General features: G+C 42.9%; 1 protein-coding gene and 1 long non-coding RNA gene across 8 annotated transcripts in view; one reads left to right on the top strand and one right to left on the bottom strand.

Annotated features, from left to right (window-relative positions):
- LOC137438865 (branched-chain-amino-acid aminotransferase, mitochondrial) overlaps window positions 1-22,071 on the top strand; it is a 115,993-nt gene extending 93,922 nt beyond the window's left edge. For all 7 annotated transcript variants that reach the window (XM_068134298.2, XM_068134303.2, XM_068134299.2 and 4 more), the window contains 6 exons: window positions 5,324-5,487; window positions 5,598-5,740; window positions 18,017-18,102; window positions 18,465-18,605; window positions 18,719-18,793; window positions 20,687-22,071. In XM_068134298.2, the coding sequence (XP_067990399.2) occupies window positions 5,324-5,487; window positions 5,598-5,740; window positions 18,017-18,102; window positions 18,465-18,605; window positions 18,719-18,793; window positions 20,687-20,725 (648 nt within the window). In that variant the 3' untranslated portion in view covers window positions 20,726-22,071. The remainder of the gene's footprint in view (window positions 1-5,323; window positions 5,488-5,597; window positions 5,741-18,016; window positions 18,103-18,464; window positions 18,606-18,718; window positions 18,794-20,686) is intronic.
- Window positions 1-23,397, bottom strand: part of LOC137438867 (uncharacterized) — a 137,873-nt gene extending 114,476 nt beyond the window's left edge. Inside the window, exon 1 of the long non-coding RNA XR_010986807.2 lies at window positions 23,175-23,397. This is a non-coding gene — a long non-coding RNA (uncharacterized LOC137438867). The remainder of the gene's footprint in view (window positions 1-23,174) is intronic.
- Window positions 23,398-25,607: the final 2,210 nt, after the last annotated feature.

The following is a 25,607-nucleotide window of genomic DNA, read 5'->3' as shown; positions in this document are numbered from 1 at the left end:
GACAGAAACCACTCCTGAGAAAAAGGCACATGACAGCACGCCTGGAGTTTGCAAAAAGGCACGTGAAAGACTGCGATTATGAGGCAAAATATTATGTGGTCTGATGAGACGAAAATTGAATGCAAAGCCTGAATGCAGTGTTGTGTCATTAAACAAAAAAAATTTGCATGGGCTAAGGCTCGTAATAGAGCTGACATACATACATACATACATACATACATACATACATACATACATACATACATACATACATACATAGACACACACGCGGAATACTGATGAGACAAACACTGAAAACAGCCACTGAGCTTGGGGGACGTGCCATCACTAACGTCACTCCCCAGGATACTCTGGGTATCAGCGATATCATTGTTACCTTGTTACGTGCTCCTCCCCAAACCCCCTGGTCACGGTGTACCTCCGAGCCCCGAGGGGAGTTACGGCAGTAAAATGTGTTATTCTGTATGTCAAAGATCAATGGTGAAGCCACACCAATTGTTACCAACAAACAAATATTGTATTAAGATCACACAAGAATAACAGTACAACAACAATAGTAAGCAATTGTACAACCAATATATATTTCCTATGATGGTACCATCAGGTTCGTACAATATAACTCACTGTGCTCCAAGTGAGCGAAAAGAAGAACATTCCCCAATGTCTCTATTCCGGCATCAAGCCCAGGTCAATCCGCTCCAGCGGTCGTCAGAACGATGTCCAATCGAGACCAGAATCCCGTTCGGATGACAGTCACAGTCACGCGGCCAAAGCTGCACAAAGGTGCCCTCAAGGCGACTGGGAAATCCAAAGGCGCCCTCCAGGCGACTGGGAAATCACACCCTCGGGTATGGACGTTTCACGGCTCCAACCCGGCGAACTGCAGATTTACCTTCAAAATCCACGACACACACACACACACACACACCAGATAAACGTCTGGATGCGGTGAAAATGGTTGAAGCGAAGCGAAAAACCTTGCGCGATGCACAAAGCGAGGGTGTCAAAATGGCCGACTGCCCGTTCTCGAGGCGTAACGGCACGACAATGATTCTCCTCGGAATCAACAGCCAAAACCTGACACGCAGGTTGACCTGTCACAGCGATAACAACTCTGTCGCAAGAATCCCTTTCCCGGGAAACCCGAAGTTCGCTAGTGACCTCCGTTCATCAACGTTTGCTCCAGACCTCGAAGCAACTATGCTTCTTCTCGTCCGACTCACTCGCTCCGCCTTCTTCTCCTCCTCTTCCTCTTCGTTGTCGTCCGGTTCTGGTTTCATTTAAAACATTGACTTTTTTACCTTTTTACAATAGTAACCTCTATCTCCCTTAAATGACAACAATAATAGTACATGGAATCAAAAATGCTTACAGTGGATGAAAACCACAACAACCGAAGTGACGAATCCGTAACATTTAGCAGGGCATGACTTCAAGAGGAATTTCCCCCTCCCCATGGATGCCAACCGAAGGGGATTGTCCATGCTGTGCCTTTTCAAGCAAGGAAGCAGCACGTACCATTTTTAATGTCTTTGTTATGACTTGAACCGGTCCAAACCGGATGGGTGTTTTTTTTAGGAGACACCATCTCCTTACTGGATAGCCGTTGGCTCCCTATGGGAGCTCATCTGCCCTTTGTCAGGTGTAGTCTTAGCAGGGTGTCAGTCACCCTCTCCACTAGCAAAGCCAGTGAAGGGTGTCGGTTTCGTCACCGACAACCCGACTATGTGGCAGGTAGCACTGGGTTACATGTTACCAGTGGCAGTCCCAAAAGACTGACCTGACCAGAACCTGACCTGACCTGATCTGAACGTCTGATGGGGATGCTTTACAGCACAGGGACTGGGGGGCTTTTAAGAATGGAAGGAACAATGAATGGAGCCAAATACAGGCAAATCCTTGAGGAGAACCTGCTTCAGAATGCAAATGTCCTTGGACTGTGGTGAAGATTTTCTTTCCAACAGGACAATGACCCCAAGTATACAGCCAAAGCAACACTGGAATGGCTTCAGAACAAGAACATGAAAGTCCTTGAGTGGCCCAGCCAAAGCCCAGACTTGAATCCCATTGATAATTAATCTGTGGAAGGATTTGAAGATTGCTGTTCACCAACACTCCACATCCAACTTGACAGTGATTGAGCAAATCTGCAAGGAAGAATGGGAGGAACTCCCTAAATCCAGAAGTACAAAGCAGATGCAGACATACCCAATCTGTAGAAGCACCTTTGGCAGAGATTACAAAGTATTGACTCAGGTGGTTGAATACGTATGTACATTAGATATTTCTGTATTTCATTGTACACTGCTCCTTTCCTATTCCATCTCCATGTGCTGCATGACATCATCGCCGGGCACCAAAGGGGGCTGAAAGGGAGTACTCAGTTTTCACTCCATTTGTTTTCTTGTTTGCTTGTCTGGGTGATATCTCAGCCATCCTTTGAGCTAGGAAGCTGAAAGTTGGTGACAATAGTGAACACTTGCTTTGGCAAAAATGGTATTTTTGTTTAATCAATTAATTGATTAATTACTTCATTATTATAGATGTATTAAGTACCTATTTATTTTCTTTCTCATCTGGGCAATATCTCAGGCACCTTTTGAGCTGGGAAGCTAATATTTGGACACAACAGTGATCAAGTGATTTGGCTATAAAGGATATTTTTGATTTGTCGATTAAGTAATTAATCGATTAATCATTTATTGACTTCAATTATTGTACACTTCTCCCTCACAATACCATCTTTATGTGCTGCATGGCATCATTACCAGTTGCCTGAGGCGCCACGGCAATGCCGCACGCTGGAGGATGTTATTGATTTATTTGGCACGGGGGTGGTGTCGTTTGAATTAATCTATACTTGTTTTTAATTATGTTGTAATACATTTTTTGCAAAACAAAATTCCACTTTGACATTATGGGGTGTTGTTTCGGTCAGTGACCAAAATCCCAAATTGATCCATTTTAAGTTCAGGCTGCAACACAACAAAATGTGGAAAAAGATCAAGGGGTGTGCATACGTTCAATAGCTACTGTAAAAACTAAATATATGTGAAGTGGCGACGTTGTGAAATCATCCCCCGCTTGTTCGATTGAAATCTTATGAGGAAAAACTGATTTGATTTTCATCATTTTGATATTCATTGAACTTGTCAGGACCACATCCACGACATAAACTGTCGTCTGAGAGTAGTTTGGTTAATTTTTTGGAGATAAAGGCATAACACGTGTTCACGGTGAGCTTTGTGAATTAGAGTTGACACACTATATCAACAGATAGCACACACTCGTATTCCCAGTTACGGGGGGTTTTTTTTTTTGGTTGTATTGATTATGATAAGTTTAATGGTGCTTGTATGGATCCTGCTCTCGTTAACATAAATTTGATGATGCAAATGCCTGTAAAGACGATTGATCAAATCCGAGCAACTGAGTACAGCATTTCCGCCTTTGATAATCAGTATATCCTCACCAGACTGTTTAAATTATTTGTTCACTTTACTTTTAATAATTCATTTTTAGGCTTAGCCAGTCATCCTCTGCATATTCCAACCAGACTGTTTCTTTCTTTCTTTGCTTTATTACCCTCGCCAGAGGAGAGGGTATTGCATTTGGGTCCGTTTGCTTGTTTGGTGCTGTGTCTGTTTGTCCGCACAGAATGAGTTTTTCTCTGCAACCATTGGTCCAATTGCCAATAAATTTTCACCATAGGAGTACCTACTGCTGTAGCATTTTTAATGATAATTACGATGTCATATGTCACGTACAGGCGCCATCTTGGAATTTTTTTTTGAAACTTTGCACCTCTATCTCCAAAACCGCTCCATGGAAAACTATAACGACACTCTTCCACGTCATGACGTTGACCGATATGCCTCCACCCACATTATTACATCATTATACATACTTGTACCAAGTTTGATTTCTATCCATTCAGCTGTTCTCAAGTATCATATTTTTACCTGGCATGATCTCTGACCTCACCAAAATCACAAAATCGCCTCACTCATCATCTTTAATGCCGAAATAGAATCAATTCATCTTTGCATCATATATAATTTTACCATGTTTGATCAAAATCCCATCACTTGTTCACGAGTTGGCACAGCAACACTATTTTTACTAAACATGATCTCTGACCTTTGACTACTTGACCCCAAAATTTAATCGGTTCATGTTTACATCATTATACATATCGGTACCTGCCAAGTTTGATTTAAATCCCTTCGGTTGTTCTCAAGTTATCACAATTTTACCTGACATGGCCTCTGACCTTTGACATTTTGATGCTATAATCCAATTAGTTCATCTTTGCATCATATATACAATTACTTATACCAAGTTTGTTAAAAATCCCATCACTGGATCACGAGTTGGCGTGGCAACATAATTTTTTACTTAACATGAACTCTGACCTCTGACCTTTGACCTTGAACCCAAAATCTAATCGGTTCATGTTTACATCATTATACATACCTGTACCAAGTTTTAATTTAAATCCCTTCAGCTGTTCACAAGTTATCACATTTTTACCTCACATGACCTCTGACCTTTGACCTCGGGACCCCAAAATCTCATCGGTTAATCTTTACATCATAATACAGATCTGAACCAAGTTTGACTTTCATTCCTTCAGCCGTTCTTAAGTTATTGTGGTAACGAAATAATCGCTGGGTTTGACTCTTGACCCAGCTATAAACTGTCATCCCAGTATTTCACAGGTATGGCGAGGCCTCAATGTGTGTGTCGTCCCTCGGATGGAAGTTAAATTGGGTGTCCCTATCTATCTTCAGCACTCTAAACAAATTACAAATACTACTATAAACGATAGGGGGCACTGCATCCGTGGCATAGTTGCACACTCTCAGCAAAAAAAGAAAAAAAAAATTTGATGCAAACCCCCAGCCATGCGCATCATATGTAAGAAGAAGAAGAAGAAGAAGATCTCGTAGATACTTGAATAATTTTTCCTTGAGCCTTGCCAGTTCAAGGATGCAATTGGACTTGCCTCGACAGGCTCCTATCAGATTGTGATGCCTCCAATCAGATCTCGGCATTGCAGCACCTTAGATCACTTGCCAATAGTGGGGTTATCTGATATGCCTACTGTCTTGTGCGTATTTTGTATTTGTCTTTCTACTTACCATAACCATTGCTTATGACGTGGTATATTAATGTTACGATTGAGCCTTAGAGAATTTTAAAAAAATAAAGATATCTATATCACTATTAGCAGGCATTTTTGTTATGATGAATGGTCCAAGGAAGAGTCTATTATACCAAAATAGAATCCTCAACCTTTTCCTTTAACCTTTTACCCAAGACCAGCCTTGGCGTAGCCCCTACCAGCCGAGCCCTGCTGTACGTCATCCTTAGCCCCGTCGGACCATACTTTCCTCAAGGGGGCTTTCAGCCAGTTTCCCTTCTTGCTGACCCCAAATTTGTACGTTCTTGGCATGGTGGTGTCGGAGACTTCAAAATGGGAGGGTAAGGAATCAGTCAGGGTCTGTTTAAATTTCCTATTCTTTATATATTTTCTTTATATGGTATCTTGTAGTAATCAGGTTTATTCCAGTTTCTCCTCTTTCTATTTCCAGAAATTACAATCCAACCATCTTGGTACAAAATGAGGCACAGCGCAAGGGATGCCAGCAGGTCCTGTGGCTGCATGGTCCCCGACAAAACCTCACTGAGGCTGGAACGATGAACATCTTTATCTACTGGATGAATGCCAGTGGTGGTGGGCTATGCACAGCTTGTTTAGTATTCTCTTATCTGGCAAATTATTTTTCTTCCGATCATCCTTTCATTTCTTTTTTTCTTTTCTTTCAACGGTCCATTTTCTCTTCTTACCCCTTTAAAACAATAATCCATACATATGATAACACCCAACTGTGCCGGATTTGAATGGCCTTCTCTGAGAGATGTTTTGTTCGATCAACTCTGGCCTTGCTGGCTTCCTTGCAAGTTGCTCTTTTGCATTGGATTACTGCTTATTTTTCCAATCTTGATTTGTGTATGTTTTATATATCTGAAATTCCTCGATATTAGCAGCATATCACTGTCATATAGGTTGGTACACCAGGCAAAAACTCATTGGAAGATTGGTTATTAGCTTTAACATTCTTGTGCATGTTTGGCAGTTTTTCTTCGTTTTGGGGGAAATGTTCACCAAAAACGTTTTTCTGTCGCTTGGGTCAAATTTGTGTTTGTACATGTGTGAAAGTGTGCTAGAAACTGATCGGATTGTTGCAGAAGTGGAATTTTTTGTGTTTTGTGACGGCGTTTTTTGTTTTGTGAGGCAGGCATAAGACTCATGACAATCTCAACGATGTTAACCATGTCAAACCCCAGCGAACATTTACATAGGAAGAAAATAACTTGCAGTGTAGCCAGAACTGAAGAGAAACAGGTATGAAAACATACCTTATTATAGACGAAGGTTTACGAACCAGGAGTAAACGAGATGTAGTGTAGACTGCAGATGAAAAAGTAGGCACTGCATTGATACAACTACCACAGTTAACAAGAAGGAAAAGACATAAAATGTTATTGCACCCGGGGTTTTCGTAATTTTGCTGTGTTCGTCAGGTTCATTATGTTTTTTTCATTCAAAAATTTTGGAGATAAGCAAAACTATACATTTTTGGAATATTCAGAGCATGAGGAATCCAAAAATTAATGTTGGCATTTGCGTAGACACCTGCATGGCCACCATTTTGGATTTTCAAAATGGCCGCCATAAAATACATAATTTGCGCTATCTCGGCTTCCAGTCACCAACAAAACAACAACAGGCATTTTAAGGCCATTTTCCCTGCAAGAGCGGGGGTTAGCCTTGCGGTCCCCATGACAATCTTCTCCATTTTGCCCTATTTTCCACATCTCCCCTTGTTAACCCCCTTGCCCGCATTTCTTCTTCGACCATCTTTAGCCAAGTCTTTCTCGGTCTTCCCCGTCCTCTACTTCCTTCTACATTCATTTCCATCACTGTTCTCAACCAGTCACTTTCATCCTTCCTCAACACATGACCAAACCATCTCAACCTGTTTCTCTTCACAGCATCCATCACAGGCTCTATTGCCATCATCTTTCGCAATTCATCATTTGTCTTCCTCTCTCCCAACGATACTCCACACATCCACCGAACCATTCGCATTTCCACCCTTTCCACCCTTCGTTGCTGCTCTACGTTCATTACCCATGTCTCGCTCCCATAAATCATAACACTTCTCACACATGCAGCATACACCTTTCCCTTCAGCTTCAACGACACTCCCCTCCTCGTCAGCACGCCACTCAGTTCCCGAAACTTCTTCCATGCACATCTCACTCTAGCAACCGTTGCCGAGTCTGATCCACCTTCTCCATTCAGCATGTCTCCTCGGTAACAAAATGCTTTCACACCTTCCAGCTTCACGCCATCTCCAAGATCCAACTCAACATTTCCTCCATCTGCAGCTCCCTCTGTGCACACCTTACACTTGAATGTAGCTGCCACACTGGTTAAAGACCTCTCAAACCACTACATTTTTGATGAACCCACTCAGCGCACATTGTACATTGAATGGAATTCACTCCGACACCCTTCCTGCACACAGCACACACCCTTCCTGCACACAGCACACGGCCACTTCCCAGTTCTTTCCACCTCACCACATGCTTTACCACTTGCCATCACCTTCGTTTTTCCGATATTCACCTTCAGACCTTTTGTCTCCACACATTCCTTCCACTTGTTCATATTCTCCTTCAGTCCATCCATACTTTCTGCAATCAACACAAGATCATCTGCATACAACAACTCCCATGGTAAACCCTCCTTTACGTTCCGAGCCAGCACCTCCATCACAGCTACAAATAGTAGTGGACTTAATCCCTGGTGTTGGGCTAGCGGCTAGGGTGCCGGCTTAGGATCCAAGGATCCTGGGTTCGAATCCCGGTCGATCGCTGAATTAACGCCAGGGGGGTTGACTCAGCCTGTCATCCTTCCGAGGTCGGCTAATTGAGTACCAGTTCACTGGTAATTCCCTGTTTGTCGTTAAAGGCGGCAAAAAGGGTTGGCGTCAGGAAGGGCATCCGGCCGTAAAACATTGCTTCAAATAGGGGACCGAAAAACAACAACAACCACGGTTCCCGAAAAAGGCCAACCCCCGCTTTGCGTGGAAAAATGGCCTCTAAAGGTGTTTTTTTTTTGTTTTTTTTAGTACCGACCCCTGATGCACTCCCACCTTCACCTCAAACTCACCACTGTTCCCGTCCTACGTCCTCACAGCTGTGCGCGTTCTTTTGTACATTGCCATCACGACTCTGATCAACCATTCCTCCACTCCTAACTTCCTCAATGCCCAAGTCACTACTTCACGTGGAACCCTATCGAATGCTTTCTCCAGATCAACAAACCCAAGAAACAACTTCCTCCTCTTCTCCATGTACTTCTCCTGCAACTGCCTCACAATAAAAAGCGTGTCTGTCGTTCCTCTTCCTGGCATAAATCCCAACTGCATTTCGTCAATCTTCACTTTCTCCCTTATCCTCCTCTCCAACACCCTTTCCAATACCTTAATTCCATGCTCCAATAACTTTATCGCTCAATACGAGCCACAGTCCAGAGGGTCACCTTTCCCCTTGTATAGAGGGACGAGGGTACTCAGTTCCCAATCCACTGGAATGCGGCCTTCTTTCACCACCAGATTGCAGATCTCTGTCATTCTCTTCACACCCCAATTTCCCGCAGCCTTCAACATATCCCCCACAACTCCCGTCGGCCCTCCTGCTTTTCTACTCTTCATTGCTTTTATCGCTTCCTCAACTTCCTTCTCGGTTATCTTCTCTGCCGGTCCTAAAACTGGGTTACTCTCCATGTTGCCATCCCATTCATTCTCTGCATTCAACAGTATTTCCATATATCTCTTCCATCTTCCTTTAATTCCATCTGGGTCCACAACGATTTGTCCCACTTCATCCTTCAAGCAACTCACCCCCATCACATCACACCTCTCTTTCGCTATCTGCTTTGCAATCCTGAATACCGCTCTCTGACCCTCTTCCAAAACCAAGCGTTCTCCGAACATTTTCCTACATGCCTCCTGCGCCTTTGCTACCTCTTTCTTTGCAGCCTTCTTGGCTGCCTTATAACTTTCATGCTCTGCCTTTTCTGCCCCCATAACCTTCGCCTTCTGCCACTCCTTGAACTTCTTCCTCTTCTCGTCAATCTTCTTTCCAACTTCATCATCCCACCACCATGTTTCCGAGTGCCTCGGTGGTCCTTTTGTCCATCCACATACCTCACCAATGGCTCCCAACAGACTATCTTTCATTGACATCCAACCACTTTCAAGCTCAACCACATCATCCTCTACCATACTCAGCCTCTCTTTTAATGCCTCCCTCACTGTCACCTCTTTCAACCTCCACACCTTCATTCTCGGTTGGTACTTCACCCGCCGAGCTCCCCTCGCACCTTTCACCCTTATGTCGCAGACAACCAAGTGGTGCTGTGCAACAGCCTCCTCCCCCGGGATCACCTTTATGTCCCGGAGGTGCCGCCTATCTCGCCTACGCACCAGCAGGTAGTCAACGGTTGTCGTCGACCCGCCTGACGTGTATGTAACAAGCTTATTATCGTCTTTCTGGAACTGAGTATGACAAATCAACAAATCAGCTCCATCAGCAAACTCCAAAATCCTGTCACTTTCTCCATTTCTCACACCATATCCGTAACCCTCATGAACTCCCTCAAAACTGTCCATACTCCTTCCCACATGTCCATTTAGGTCTCCTCCTACCACAACAACTTCCTTATCTTTCACTTTTTCCATCAGCTTCTCTATTGTACACCAGAACTTGTCCTTCTCTTCATCGCTCCAACCAACCTGCGGAGCATATCCCGAGATGATGTTCACCAAGAGCTTTCCAATCATCATTTTCAACATCATCAACCTTTCACTCACTCTCGTCACACTCACCACACTGTCTACAAACTCCTCAGAAAACAGGACACCAACACCATTCATGCCTTCTGGGCACACTTGCCACACAAACTTGTATTTCTGTCCCTGCCTACCCTTCACCATTCTCACACCACTTCCCTTCCATCTCGTCTCCTGCACACAACATATGTCCACTCTTCTTCTGACCAATACTTCCACCACTTCTCCTGATCTCCCTGTCATTGTCCCTACATTCTATGTCCCAAACCTCAGAAACTGATCACGTCGGGCATCAGACGTTACGTCATCATAAATGGAGTGATTTCCACCCTTGCTTCGATTGGGTTCCCCACCTTGAGTTTTGACGAGAGGGAGTGGGGTCTCCCACGGGGTACTTCGGGCTGTACCCTGCCCATATGTAGTTGTAATTGTCATGGTTCTCTTTTTGAGGCAATGTTTTTATTGCCGGATGCCCTTCCTGACACCAACCCTTTTCGTCGCCTCTTACAACACGCAGGGATACGGTGTACCTATTCTAAACCGGGGTACACACCGGGGTTCTGCCTTCTAGTCAACCTAGAATCTTATTTAAATATGCTAATCCTATGTTTTCTGGGTCAAGAAAACCATTGGTGGGATCATTAGACTTCTAATCCTAACACTTGCTTCACTTTTCGGAATTTCCAGATGTTAGTGATACAAAAAATATTCCGCTCACATCTTCCGACCTATAAACTTTTCATTCAATATGCCTATTCCATGTTTCCAGAGACAAGGAATCCACTTGTAGTATAGCTAGACTCCTAATTATTCTGACATGCTTTGATGCAGAAGGTGATCAGCTTTTCAACTTCATGACACATGTATATGTTCCCCAAGAGAGTGTCCCACAGATTTTGAATGTCGATGACAGTGGCCAGAAACTGTATGAAGATTATGTTGCCAAACGCATCGATGGACTGTAATGCCGAAAATGACACCAAGGACAGTGATGAAGATCTGTAAAAGCATATTCCTGAACGGTATAGACCTAGTAGATCCGGTGTATAGGACTTATAGTTCAATCTGATACTAACAAGGCTGCTTTCTTGCTTTATAAACCCATACCTATAACTTCAAAGGACTTGCAATATCATGTATTATGTAATACAGTTATATCACAAATATAAAGACAATGGTTTTCAGCACTATAATCCTGAGCACGATGTTGAGGCCTTTATTGGATTCCTTGACCCAGAAAACATAGGATTAGCATATTTAATGAAGTTTCTAGGTTGACTAGAAGCCGAGATAGTGCAAAATATGTATTTTATGGCGGCCATTTTGAAAATCCAAAATGGCGGCCATGCAGGTGTCTGTGCAAATGCCAACATTGATTTTCGGATTCTCCATGCTCTGATTCCAAAAATGTATGGGTTTGCTAATCTCCCAAATTTTTGAACGAAATTATATTTGTTAACATTGTGAACCTGACTATATGGAGTTAAAGGCTTTCATTCGGCCATCTTTGGTCGGATTACAAAACAAAATATTCTGCATATGTATACTCTCGTGTATTGTCTTTGTGCCAAGGTGGAAGAAAATCTGTCCATGCATGTCTAGAAATGGTTGAGGACATGTTCAATATGGGGTTTTTCACAACTTAAATGGCCGCCAGTCGGCTATCCTTGGTCGCGTCGCAAAACAAAATGATGCACATATGTATACCGTCATGTATTGTCGTTGTGTCAAGCATGAACAAAATCAGTCCATACATCTGATATATGGTTGTGGACGCACGGACGGATGAGACCAAATCCATAAGCCCCCGTTTCAGACTGAGTCCAACGGGGGCTAATAATGCTAACAGATCAAGACTTTTGTTGCGATTTTTCCTGTCTGACACACTTGCACAATCTACTTTTCTTGTACTAAGAGACTGTGGCCACGCACGCTTGGACCACGTATGAATGTGAGACGAGGCGACACACACATGTAGATCATTTTGCTTTTGGACGATGATGTACAGAAACACGCGTGTATGTGCTGTTCGCAGTAGCATTATATGGAACCAATTGAATACAGATTGCAAAATCTGATAGTAAAGCACATCAAATCAATCGTTAACTGAATGCAGGGATTGCCATAGTAAATTAATGGTCTGCTGGAGCATTGGATTTTTTTTTTTTTCATTCCTACTTCCAGCTTCGACATCACTATCTCCACTATCTCCACAAGCTGGAAGGAGGCTTTTGCCAGTTCCAGCTTTCAATACAGTGGTCCAGAAAGACCTGGGCAACTTTGCCTGTTAACATATTTAGTACCACAAATGATACAACGATAACATTTGTTTTTTATGACACAGAAACTCAAAGTGTTCATTATTTTCAGGTCTGGTGGTTTAATGCAAAAACAACCAAAAAAACTTGGCGACTCCATAGGAGAAATCTCTGTGCGTCGAATAGCTCGTTGAGACGAGATCCGACACGCAAGTTCAGCGTAATTTCCATACAACGTATGGAAGGAATCTGCCATTGCAGACGAGTATCAATGGTACACGAGATTTAAGGAGACTGGAAGTTGTCAGAAACAGAAAAGTACCGGTCGACCAAGAACAAATACAGCAGACGTTGAAAACGTGCGTGAATCGTTTCAACAAAATCCCTGAAAATCAATCAGACAAGCATCCAGAGAACTGGGACTACCAACTGCTACTGCAAACAGGATTTTGCATAAAGACTGAAGCTTTGTACCTATAAGGTGCAGATTCTGCAGGAACTCAAACCAAATGACAGACCAAAATGCAAGGTGTTTGCCTAAAAAATGCTCAGTCGCATAGAGGATGACGAAGATTACCTGAAAAAGGTCATGTTCACAGACGAAGCTTTCTTTCCTGTATAGGGGAAGGTCAACCGGCACAATGTGAGGATCTGGGGCTCTGAAAACCCCCACGTTGTCATTGAACACATACATGACAGTCCAAAGGTCAATGTGTGGTGTGGCCTTCTCCATGACTGCTTGGTGGGCCCATTTTTCTTTGCAGAGGATACAGTAACCTCAACAATTTACATGAACATGGTGGAAGGATTCGCCTTCCCACAGATTGAAAACCTGCAACCCGATATAATTTTTTAACAGGACGGCGCTACCCCTCATTGGGCCTTAGGTGTTCGAGCCATCCTGAATGAAAACTTTCCAGGTTGCTGGATTGGCAGAAATGGACCAACCACCTGCCCCACCTCCCCCCTTCTCAAGGATCACCAGACATAACCCCCTTTAAAAAAATTTCAGTGGGGGTTTGTCAAAGATGTTGCCTGCAACACGGTCGCAAACCTGCAGGGTCCTCGTTCTTGGGTCACAGCTGCATGCGCACTGATGGACACAAACATGCTGAGCCGAACATGGCAAGAACTTGTGTCCCTCCTTGAAGTCCTGTGCATGACAAACAGAGCGCACATTGAAGTGTAATTATGGTGTGCACAAAACTTTGAGTTTCTGTATCATATAAACCAAAGGGTATCGTTGTATCATTTGTGGTTCTAAATATCTTAACAACAAATTTGGCCGGGTCTTTTTGGAACACCCGCTTATTTCCCTTGCAGGTTTTGGGAAATATTGAAGTTCATCCACTTTGGAAATCGGCTTCAAATAACTAAGCATATTTTACGTTGAATTGTCGACGCTGAAGTACCTTACAATACAGAACCGTAGTTGTGAACCACGTAGACATACACTAAACGTGTTGGTCAAGCGCCTTGTTTGCTACTCACTACGCCATGACTGTTAATTGTATGTGTGCATCATGTAAAAAAAAATCGTTTTGGTACTGTAATTTCTCTAAAGGCAAATATATTATCATGTTGTACTAAATTCACGCTTCTCCATTGTAGCGTGAAAATTGATGTAGCGCAAAAGTTTCCACTTTTACCGTACTCTATAGAGCTGAATCGCATTACTGAAAGATATCCATCCATATCCTCCAAGTATTTTAATAATCTGAACATTTTATTATAATAAGTGACACAGACAAAACAAAAATGCCACAGACGATGTGCGATACCATTTAGTGAAAGAGCCATCTCTCCTGGAATCTTTGGACTTGAATGCTCAACGTTCTTGGCATTTCTCTCAATGAGGCCAAAGTACAAGACCTGTTCTCGCATTGCAGACAGGTCGGTAGCATCTCTGCTCTTTACTGTATTGTGAACTTTTTATGGTTAGGATAATGTTGATTGGCTGCCCAATTTGACGTCAGCAGCCACTTGAGTGAGGCCACATGACCTGAATTATAAAAGGAAGAATTTTCCACTGAGGGGGAGAGACGTTGGAAGAAGTCAGTCCCAAGTGTTGAACCTCAACTGGGACCAATAGGACTAGGTGACAGTAGAATGTGCCTGGATTGAGGGACTAGTACCTGTGAGTGAAACAAGTATGGTGAAATGGTGGTGGATGCTCCTGTGGTGTTTTCACCAAACGGAAGGTTTGGTCGAGACTTTGTCCTTCGCCTGAAGCGAGACTTCACGCTCAGCCACAGAAAGAAGAGAGCCTCGTGTGTACTGTAAAGACTTCGGAAAATGGGAGACACAAGGGAAGATGGATTGGCGACTGCAAAGAGGCCATGGCAAACAGGTTGCTGCGAGTATCTGGACCACGCCTCAGAATAATCTCCTGGGGTTATCCAGCTACATTCGCTCTCTTCACCGCAGTACCCTCCATCATTGCGTGGCTTGCCTTTTCAGCGGATTGGAGTAAAGAACAAATCCAATGTCTTGGAAGGGTGATCATGATGATCTGGGATATGGATTATTGGGTAAAATACCAGGGGCATGGAAAAGGTCCCTTTATATAAGTGTATGTGCCATGTGGCAAAGTATAGAAAAGAAGGGACATTCCATAGCTTGTAGAAAATGCCAAACAATACAAAATAAGGGGCATCAAAAAATATCGTGTGCGTGCTGGACTACCCTTGTGTTATTAGGAGGAACCAAGTAATGCTCTGGAAAAGTTCATATAAAGGGGCACCAATTTGATTCGATGTAAATGTATTGTATTTTATTTCTTTTACATATATTTTTATTTTATAATATTTTTTATTTGCAGTAAATGTATTTTATTTGCCAGATGTAGGGTGCCCCTTTGCCTGAAGTGGTCAGCAATGAGTCCAGATCTAAATCCCATTGAACACCTGTGGGGAGATCTGAAAACAGCAGTTGGGAGAAGGCACCCTTCAAATCTGGGAGAACTGGAGCAGTTTGCACAAGAAGAGTGGGCCAAACGGCCAGTAGAGACGTGTAGGAAGCTCATTCATGGCTCTAGGAAGTACTTGACTGCAGTTATTTTGTCCAAAGGCTGTGCTACCAAATATTAAGTCTTGGGTGTCAATAATTTTGACAAGGCCATTTCTTTTTATTTTCTGATTTAAAAGGATATATTAAGTTCTGAATCAAAAACAAAGGTTCTGTAATATTAACAGTGAAATAAAGAATTGTGGAGACCAAATACTTTTGTCAATTTCAACTTATTTTTCGAGAAAATTGTGAGTTAATTGAAAAAAGTGCAAAGGTGCCAATATTTTTGGCCACGACTGTATATAAAGGGAGGGGTGCTTTGTGCCTCCCTTTGATAGGATGGGTGATAATTTGTTCCAAATCATTGAGAATGGAAAATGTAAGAGCCTCAACTCCCCCAACATCCATGTGGGATGATTTCAACCACTCCCTGTGGTGTACATTGAAGTCTCCTAAATAGATGAATTCTGCTTGAGGGTGTTCGGATGTCATGGCCTCATGGCAGGAATTAAGACAGTCAAAGAAAGTTGTAAAGTTTGTAGAATTGGGAGAGCAGTCAGTGAAATAGAGAAAAATAGTGATGGTCGGGAGACGAATCTTAAGCCAGATGACATCAAAGTTTGGAGATTTGAGGTCCACAAGGCGTACAGCAGGCGTGTTGATGTTCAGGCGTGTTGATGTTAGAGTTGATACACACTCCTCCTGTGAAGCGGAATCGTGAGTGAAGGTTATGGTTTGAAATGTTAAAGGAGTTAAGAAGAATGTCATGTGCCAATTTGGTGTCTGATAGAAGCCAGATATTAGGAGAGGTATTTGCTAGATGTTCAGAAGAGGGAAGATTTGGAGAAAGATGACGAATGTTGGTGAAATGAATTGAAAGAGTCGTGCTGATTCAACAGGCAAGGGTCATGGGAGGGATCGATACTGCTACTGCCTGAGCCCCCCCAATTCCCCCTCCCGTTAGCAGCAGAGACAGGCAGGTCACCGGAGATTCTTCACACCCCATAATGCCGGGAACTATGGGCCATTCATTTTCTGGACTTTTTCTTATTTAATTGGACGTTTGAGGAAATGAGAGGAAAGAGAAATAAAAGAGAGAGAATGTAAAGGTGAAGAGTGAAAATGAGTAAGACAAGTGTATGATGTTTGTTTGCAAGAGAGAGAGAGGTTGAAGCTAGTCTGGTAGCTATAGTTTGAGTGAGACAGGAAGTAAGACCAGAAATCCTGACATGGAGAGTGGAAGATGGTTCCGGGTATCACTTTTAAGTCCAAACGGTAGTACTACCCTAAACGGTAGTACTACCGAAAAAAACGGTCCAACCGGATGGGTGTTTTTTTAGGAGATACCATCTCCTTCTTTACTGCATAGCCAGCCGTTGGCTCCCGGACGTAACTCATCCGCCCTTTAACAGGTATTGTTTTAGTCCTGCAGGGTGTCACAGTCACCATCCCCACTGGCAAGCCTGTGAGGGTAGTCTGTTTATTCGCCGACTACCTGGCCATACAGCAGGTAGCACTGGGTTATATCTCGTCAGTGGCATTTAAGAGACTGACCTGACTTAAAAACTTTTTCCTAATATTCGTCAATTATGTCAATGACTGGAAAATCCTTTCTCTTTGCTGAGGACTCCACTATCTGTTGTGACATCACTCATCCTTCTGACAGACAGGCAGCAGCCTCTTCCCTTCCCTCAGACCTTGCCAAAATCACAAACTGGTCAAACACCTGAACCATCTCTTTCAATCCTGAGAAATCCCACACTCTCTCTTTGAAAGGACCATACCACAAACCCTCCCATCTACTTTCTCAACGACCCTCAAAGAAGTTGAGTCGCTCAAGCTCTTGGGTCTCACTCTCAACCATGATCTCTCTTGCACAAGCCACATTTCAAAGTTGGCCTCCAAAGCCAGATGCCGACTGGGCATCCTCCATCGTGCAAAGCCTTTCCTTGTCACACTTGAGCTTATATCCACCTACAAGGCTTTTATCCACTGGTTGATGGAGTAATGCTCTCCCCTCTGGGCTGGTTCACCTGCCTCATATCTTGCTCAGCTTGACGCTGTGGAAACCAAGGCTTTCAAGATCATTGGAAGCTCTCATGACGAAGCTTAGTCTACAGGCCCATCACCTTGCCATCGCTGACAGGTCGGTGGTCTCTGTCTTCTTCTGCTTTATTTCTGGACTTGCACCCTCTGCCCTCTTCGTGCTTTGTCCCCCTCCCTCCTGGTATTTGCAGGACACATGTGGTCCCCCAGTAACACTCACCTAGTGAAACTGCCTAAATCCAGAACCACTGTTCACCTCCACTCATGTAGTCCTCTTTTATTATTATTTTTATTTTTTCCTGCCTGTGGAACCACCTTCCATACTCTCTTCAATCCTGTTCTTCCATCTCGGTCTTCAAGACCTTTTCTACACCCATTAAACCACTCTACCCCTCCCAAAATCCATATCCATCTTGTCCTCCCTATCTCTCATCGTGACCTGCATCCCTTGTTTGTCCATCTTCATCTAATTTCCTCTTCTACCCTGCTGTTGGCATTTCCCATTTCTCCTGTTCCCATTATGTTGTGTTCTGATCTGATCTGTGTCCGATCTCTTCCACGAGCCATGTCCATGTATTTAAAAAGGAAAGAAAAAAGTGATTAACGTCAAATTAAATTTTACAGTTGTTCTTCAACTTCTCGTAGTTGTTCTATAGAATAACTTTAAGCATAATGCCAGATAAAGTGCCACACCTCATTTTCTTTAACATTCCCTCTTTTTATGACTATACCATTTCCCAGCCTAACCCAATATTTTTGTTTATTCCACAGAAGAGGAATTGGTTACTCCTCCACTTGATGGACTTATACTACCCGGTGTCATTAGACAAAGCGTCGTGGAGCTGGCTAAACGGCAGGTACATGAATTGCTTTGGTATGCTTCATTGTGCGGTCTCTGGGTTAGTATGCATCTCGGTAAAGGCTTGAGGCGTGGAATGGAATGATCGTGTGCAATATGTTGTGACCTTGCTTGTGTTTTTCCAATCAAGAATCCTGACGTTAAATGAGGAATCAAATGGAAATGAGTATATTGTTGTTACTAATGAGTAAGATCTAAATAGAACCTAATGTTCATCATGTGGCATCCACTGATTACATATGCACATGTAACCATAAGGGTGTGTTGAGTTAGGAAGCTAATATGCAATTCCAAAAGGCTGAACTTTAATCCTTTACAATGGCAGTGTGTGTTGATTACATTGTTTGCTCGACTGCACAGGGCAAGATCAAAATGACTGAGCGGGAGGTGAGTATGGAAGAGTTTCAGGCTGCATTGAGTGAAGACCGAATAAAGGAGATGTTTGGCTCTGGGACAGCCTGTGTTGTTTGCCCCGTCTCAAAAGTTGTGTACAATGGAAAGGTAAGACTTTCTGAGGATTTATAAAAACTCGTCGTGCAGAGGAAATGGCCGATTGTCCTATATCCGTAGAGATCCGGAGTGTATTTGAGTTGTTGTGCCATTTGGCATTTCAGGATCTCCACGTACCCACAATGAAGCATGGAGCTCCACTTGCCTCTAGTTTCCTCAAAGAACTCAACGACATTCAGGTAACATCTTGGTACACACATTCAATCCAACTGCCCACTCAACTGGTGATCGCTGTCATTATTTTTTGTCTGCCTTAATTATCCCCAACCATTTTGGAAAAAAAAAATGTGGGGATATTATAATCGGTCCGTGTCTGTCTGTCCATCCGTCAAGCTTTCTCCTCGTAAACGGCTGGGCAGAAATTTACCAAACTTGGTGGGGGTGATCACCGCATGGCAAGAAGGTGCAAGAACAGTATCATTTTTGGCTCCACCCACTGGGACCCTGGGTGTCAAATACTGTTGTTAGAAAGTCTTTGCTGCTATGCTAATATGCCTGAACGTTTATAAATGTTTTCATGCAATCTGTTGATGCCATGTTGGTGTAGTGCGAGCCTGTAATTCTTCCCTTTTTCTTATAATTTATTTCCACCGGAAAGAGAAATGACAGTGTGTGGTAGCTTACGGCTGACAGTGGCTTCCGGGTTCTTGCTCGTGGCTCATGTGTGGGATATTGTGGCCGCCATCTTTTCCTTTTGCTTTATTTAACCATTGTGCAGAAAAACCATTGTTTGATCACGGCACCTTTCCTGAATCCACTATTCTCTATTATCCTCCATACTAGCTAGCCTTACTGTGGGATTCCAGAACCTACTTTTCAACTGTAGAACCCCGACATTTGCGGGGGATACATTCCTCAAAAATGTCGCGAATGTCGAATCTGAAAATGTCGAGGCATTGTTTCAATGGGGGAAAAGGGGATAGGATCCCGGCGGTTCGAGATTCATAAGGGAAAATGAAAAGAAAATTACAAATACGGATGGACATGATTGCAGTTACATTTAAAATGCTTCAAAATAAAAAGAACAGCAGCAGCAGCTGGTACTGTTTCCAATTTTTATTTCAGATACGGTACAGTACAATAAGGAAATGGTTGGTTAGAGCTGCTTTTGTTTATGCGCGAGTGACGAAGATGGTTTTAATACTGTCATGCATGCGGCTGGTGGGGGATGGTTTTCACGCCCGTGAAAAATTGTGAATAAGTGAAGCACAGGGCAAATGCAAAATCGGGTCACATTTTATAAACTGGATGTGGGATCGACGAATGTCAAATCTGTGAATGTCAGGGTTTTACTGTAGCACAAAAAGTGCAATTATAGGCACATTTTAAACATTTTAAAATGAAACTTTTTATGCACAATCACCATTGTGGGACGCATAGAATAGATAACGATTTTTTTTGAATTTGACACCTGGTTCGTGTCCTGGAGGGTGGGAACGCAAGGTCACAGGAGACAAAACGGGGGAAAAAAATAACTTGACCTCAAAATTTGATATTGGGTCATTCCTGGTGGAACTTTTTGCATCTTTACCTCTGCCACCAAAGGTGGATTGAGGTTATGTGTTCACCCCTGTCTGTTTGTCTGTCCGTTTGTCTGTGAATAAAATATCTCAAAAAGCTGTGGACGGATTTGGGCGAAATTTGACAGATGTAGCGTATGCGACAAGGACGAAATTATTAGATTTTGGTGAAGATCTGGATTCGGATCCGGCTCGTAGAATTTTTAAAGTGATTCTTCACCATTGGGATATAGGGCCAAAAACTAAACATAGCAGGATATCTCAAAGTTATGGATGGATTTCGACGAAACTTGTTGGACAGGTTGTGTGTGTGACGAGGAAGAATTGATTCAATTTTGGTGAAGATCCGGATCCAGCTCGTATAATTTTTTAAAGTGATTCTTCACCATTGAGTGATGTGGCCAACCAGGCGGAGGTATGCTCTCTACTGAGTGCCGTTCTAGTTCAATTTTGCTTTGGGTGGGAAGCGCGGGGGTTTGCGATGGTGTGCCATCGACTTCTCTCTAGTTTCCTTATTTTGCTTGTTCTGTTACTTCCTCTTTTCAATTGCAGTATGGAAGAACTAAGAGTGACTGGACCTACATTGTATGAAAAGCTCAGAGCTGGAGCACTTTTGTTGAACTGATCATGCCAGCAGAATCTCGTTTGGGTCCATCAAGCAAACTCGGTCAAAAGGTCACGGCTGTACTTGGGGAAAACATCAGCGCTTACATGCAACAGAAAGATCGTGATGGACTGATGGAAATGCTGTAACTGAGCCAGTATGATAATTGTCACTTTCTTTTTACCCTCTTAAAATGTCATCAATGCACTTGATTGACCCTTGACCTTTTATACAAACACGTTTTTGTTGAGGCAAAGGAATTACTTGTATAATTAATGACCAGGCAACATAATAACTCAAACAATGCAATAATTAAATGTGCAAGCATGCGTATCTTGGGCCATACCACTGAAATATATTTTAATCACTATTTGACTTATTTTTATGGGTAATATTTTTGTTTGCATAACTAATGTTCTGGTTCTTCCAGCCGTTTACTTCACTTTTCCATTGGTGTTTGGGTGTTTTTAAGGATTAAAAAAAAAATCGTTTTTTCTGAATCGATAGTGGGTAAAATGAGACATTTTTCACTTTTTGCTTCTTCTTCCTCTTTCACATTGATTTCACGAAAGTGGAGACGAAACCATCACCTAAGTGTATATGTCTCATTGCAAGTTACCATCGACTGAGGCTCTCTAATAATGGATGAGGTTGATCAAGGTATGCTAATCGTCAGGGGAAGTGAGGAGAAGCTGACGTTTCAGACGTTGTCTTCGTCAAAAAGATATTGAAGGTTTGGACAGAGGATGGACGTACAAAATGTCAGCTTTTCCTTACTTATCACAGTGGTTGGCATACATCAGCCGATGTCCTGTTTATTCCATCCATTCTACCTGTCTGCCAATGCAGATAAACACTAGCCTTCATCCACAAGACGTGTTATTCAATGACGGTTGCATTTTATTTGATCCCATTCACTACTACCAGGTACAAGAAACTATACCCCCTACCATCTTATACATATGTATTGTCGTGCAAAATCCCACCCCAACTCCCACTCACCCCTCAAAAAAAAATCTTGTATCAAAACTCTTGAAAAAAATCTGTTCCTTTGAAGGAGGAAGAATCTTCCAGGTTTGTGTAGCAATACAACATGACGAGTCGAGAGGAGTCTGAAAAAGTGGAACTCTTCTTCTTTTTGATATGTTATTACTCTTCAGCAAGCCAGAATGTGGTGTTTAATTGGACGTTTTAAAATATTATTTGTTTTGATTTGCATTTTGAATGTGGGGTCCAATGACTTTTTCTTTTTTTAAATCCTGCATGAATTGCTACCTGTTTTGTCTATTTTAAATCGGTTTTCTTTTGTGTGGTAAAAGACTCATTTCTTTCACTGGCTGGTATGGATTTCAATTACATGGTTCCTATGCCTGGTGTTGGCTTAACTTGATGGTTAAGGTGGCTGGCTGACTTAAGATCTCACAGATTTGAGTTCAAGCCCCCTGTCGTGCCCCGTCAAATAATACCAGGTGGATTGACTCAGTTTGTCATCCTTCCGAGGTCAGAAAAGTGAGTACCATCTGAAACAACAACTTGAACACAATGTCTGTTGGTTTTTCGTTTCTGTCGAACTGTCGGGTTGGTGCTGCACAGGAATGCTTGTTGTGTCAGTGCGTGCGTGGTTCCTTGGATGGAAGGAACATCAAGTCGAGGACCTGTTTTGCAAGCATTTCTGGTGCACGTCATAGATCACGCGGTGCCTTTTGAAAAGGGTAAGTGATAGTGTGCCGGTACCCTGGGCAAGTTCCAAAAGTTTGGAATTTGCCCAGAGTTCCAGCACACTACGGTCCAGTCAATAAAAGGCACCATGGAATATTTAACATCCACGAGCGGCTGTCATGTGGGACACCAGCTAAATATCCCATACAATTGACAGCACACTCGATGCAATGCTATGCCTGCACTTTACCAGAGTGACAGTTTATAGTTAGGTTGGGAATCAAACCCACACATGACAAGTCTGCTGCCTGAGCTATTCTGCCAGTCCTAAAGCATTTAATATGTAACACCTGACAGGACCTGAAACAGGTAATGTTTCATTTTGATTAGTCAGCATTTTGGATCACAAGGCTGGTCGCTGGTCCCTTGTGATCAATAATATTGTTGCATCAGAGGTGTCCGTCAACAAAGACCTTTCTGAACCAGAAGTGCAAGACCTCGACGGATGCTGAAACGATAGTTTATGATACTGCGTTGTTAATAATTACATTATCCAGGGATCTTTCAAACAAAGAAAAAAACTGGTGGTGTTTGCATGCGAAAGAAAAAAAAAAGGGTGGGAAAAGGTTTCTTATAATTAAAATGTTTATTTACAAATTATTTCAATTCCTAACTTGTGTATCAAAAAATAATATGTGTAAGAATTGTAAAAATGTGTAAGAATTAAAAAAAATGTGTAAGAAATAAATAAGTATCCCACTAATGACACCAAAATACCAGACTCTCAATGAAGGGGAACAGAAGAGGTGAGGACTTCTGACAGGCACGAGTTGGTCCCTGGGCTGAACCACACTGTTGACTTAAGAAGGCTCGGGTCGTGCATGGTGGCAAGAGCATTGTCAGGAGACGAGGGATCATACAGGAGGTAGCGTCCAAAGCTGCCCTTCCAATCGGGATGACAAAACAGACAGCGATGTTATCTCTGCAAGGTCCAAAGCTCAACTGCCGTGCTCATGGACATGGACCTTTCCACCACCTTCATGCACGGCGGGTTTCTCTCATTGGCCACCAGCTTCCAGTGGGCGGTGCTACCTTTTTGGTCATCCCACCCCTCTCTAAGGCTCCACAGCTGATTTTACTGAAATGGCCGATAGTTTGCTGGCCAGTTTGTGATGGTTCCCATGGAAAACGTGCAGCACTCTCTCATGTGCCTTTGTACCCAAGTCCTTCACCTATCTTACCTGTTACAGGAAGTTTTACACAACAATCTTACCCTATTCTTCTCCTCTTTTTTTTTTTCCTTTTTTTTCGTATACAAGATCGAGGCTCGTGAAAGAGCAAACATTAATCGCACAAAAAGTCAAACCGACACATAAAACACAAAATAAGGGGAGCGGTAGACAAGACGGGGAGAGAGGGGGCAGGACACAAACACAACATTTGAGAGCAAGGACACCGAGAGAACTGTGGGAGGGAGAGGGCTTGGGGGGGGGGGGGGGTGGGAGAGGGATAAAACATATGGACACTGCAAGAACTTCCAGGAAAGAAGTTGGAATTTCAAAAAAGTGTATCTGGGGTAAAAATTAGCGGGGGTAGCAAAGATCAAGGTTTTGGATGGGGGAAGATAAGATATGGTGGTGAACAGCTGTTTTAAACATTACAGCTTTACAAACAGCTTTACGGATGCTTACTTTCCCCCAGTGTACGTTTTACAAAACGACTTTCCTCTACAGATATCCAATACAAGAAAAATGCTACCCTATCTGACCACATGGGCCACACTATTCTTAACACGATCTATCTATGGATCCCCACGCCCCCCCCCCCTCCCTAATCAACGTAACAGTAAACTGAATACAGTATTGGCTCAAATATCACCAACTGCCTTATGAACGCTGCCTTTTCCTCTACGCCCACCCCCATCTTCCTTTTCTCCCCACGTTATCCTATGTAGTCTTCTCCTCTTTTTTTTTTTCTCCGTCGATCCGTTTTCTCCCCGTTTTTTTTTTCTCTTCTCCTCCGTCGATCCTGCATGGCATGGCAATGGCCTGCAGCCTGTGCCTGGGCTAGGGGGTTTCACCTCTGCAACTGGTTCTCCCCCACCCAGCAAATCAACAGTCGACTACTGCACGCCTATCCACCAACCGATCACAGACAACGCAGTTGTTCGTGAGCTACTGAAGCGTTCCGAGGCAGCAACTGCTGAGGTGGGTCAGAGATGGGTCCTGAATACATTTGATCTGGGTGTCTGCATGAAAGCCCTTCCCATCATCTGGCGCTGGCCAAATGAATTTGCTAGTCATGTAGTAACGATTGGACCCTTCCACACATCCATGAACTACATCGGGATGCTCACTGGACACAAGATGCGTGGTTCTGGATATGCAGAGATTCTCTTTGAGGCACAACTAGTAACAAGTGGATCTCTCAAAGGTGTTCTCAGTGGAAAGGCCTACGCAAAGTCCCTCTTTTGCCTCAAAACAGTGTGTGAGGCAATGGAGAGGCTGTTGATGGAGAGATTCACTGAGGAGGAGAACATCATGATCTCTGACCCTGCTGTGCTTCTCAGAATGACCCAGTCTTGCAACCGAGAGCACCTCGATGAAGCCCTCAAAGACCCCTCAACTCTACTCCTCATCAAAAATTTGCATAAAATTTGCATAATTTTGCATAAAATTTGCAGCAGTAATTTGCATAAAAATGGTATGTGGGACATTTTTTCAGCTTGGGGCCATAGCTAGTCATTTTCTACACATTTTTTCCAATCTAGAAACACTGATTAGAAGTATATCTCCGGGGGGTGCAGGGGGACCTAGTCTTCCTACTAGACTAATGTTGAGCCATCGATTTATGTACAAATGAGAGATTACATCCAAGACACCTTGACGTATCTGGCCCATCATTCCTGTGTCATATGAACATCACTTCAGTTCAATAAATCAATCATCTTCCTTTCAGTGGAAGGGGGTCTGGTGGAAGTAGTCAGGTTCACTATGTTTTTTCGTTCAAAATTTTGGTAGATTAGCAAAACTATACATTTCTGGAATACTCAGAGCATGAGGAATCCAAAAATTAATGTTTACATTTGCATGTAAACAATGTCACCGCATTATAAGCAAATAGGACATTTGTGATTTTATTATTGCCATACCTCAATTTTTCAATATCTCAAATTGAAACTTAAGCAACTTATTTGCCCGTATGCGTGTG

Source organism: Myxine glutinosa, chromosome 13 (genome assembly GCF_964187855.1).
Source record: "Myxine glutinosa chromosome 13, kmMyxGlut1.1, whole genome shotgun sequence".
Lineage (NCBI taxonomy): Eukaryota > Metazoa > Chordata > Myxini > Myxiniformes > Myxinidae > Myxine > Myxine glutinosa.
Note: the sequence above shows the minus strand (reverse complement) of the source record. Positions and strands in the feature narration are given on the sequence as shown.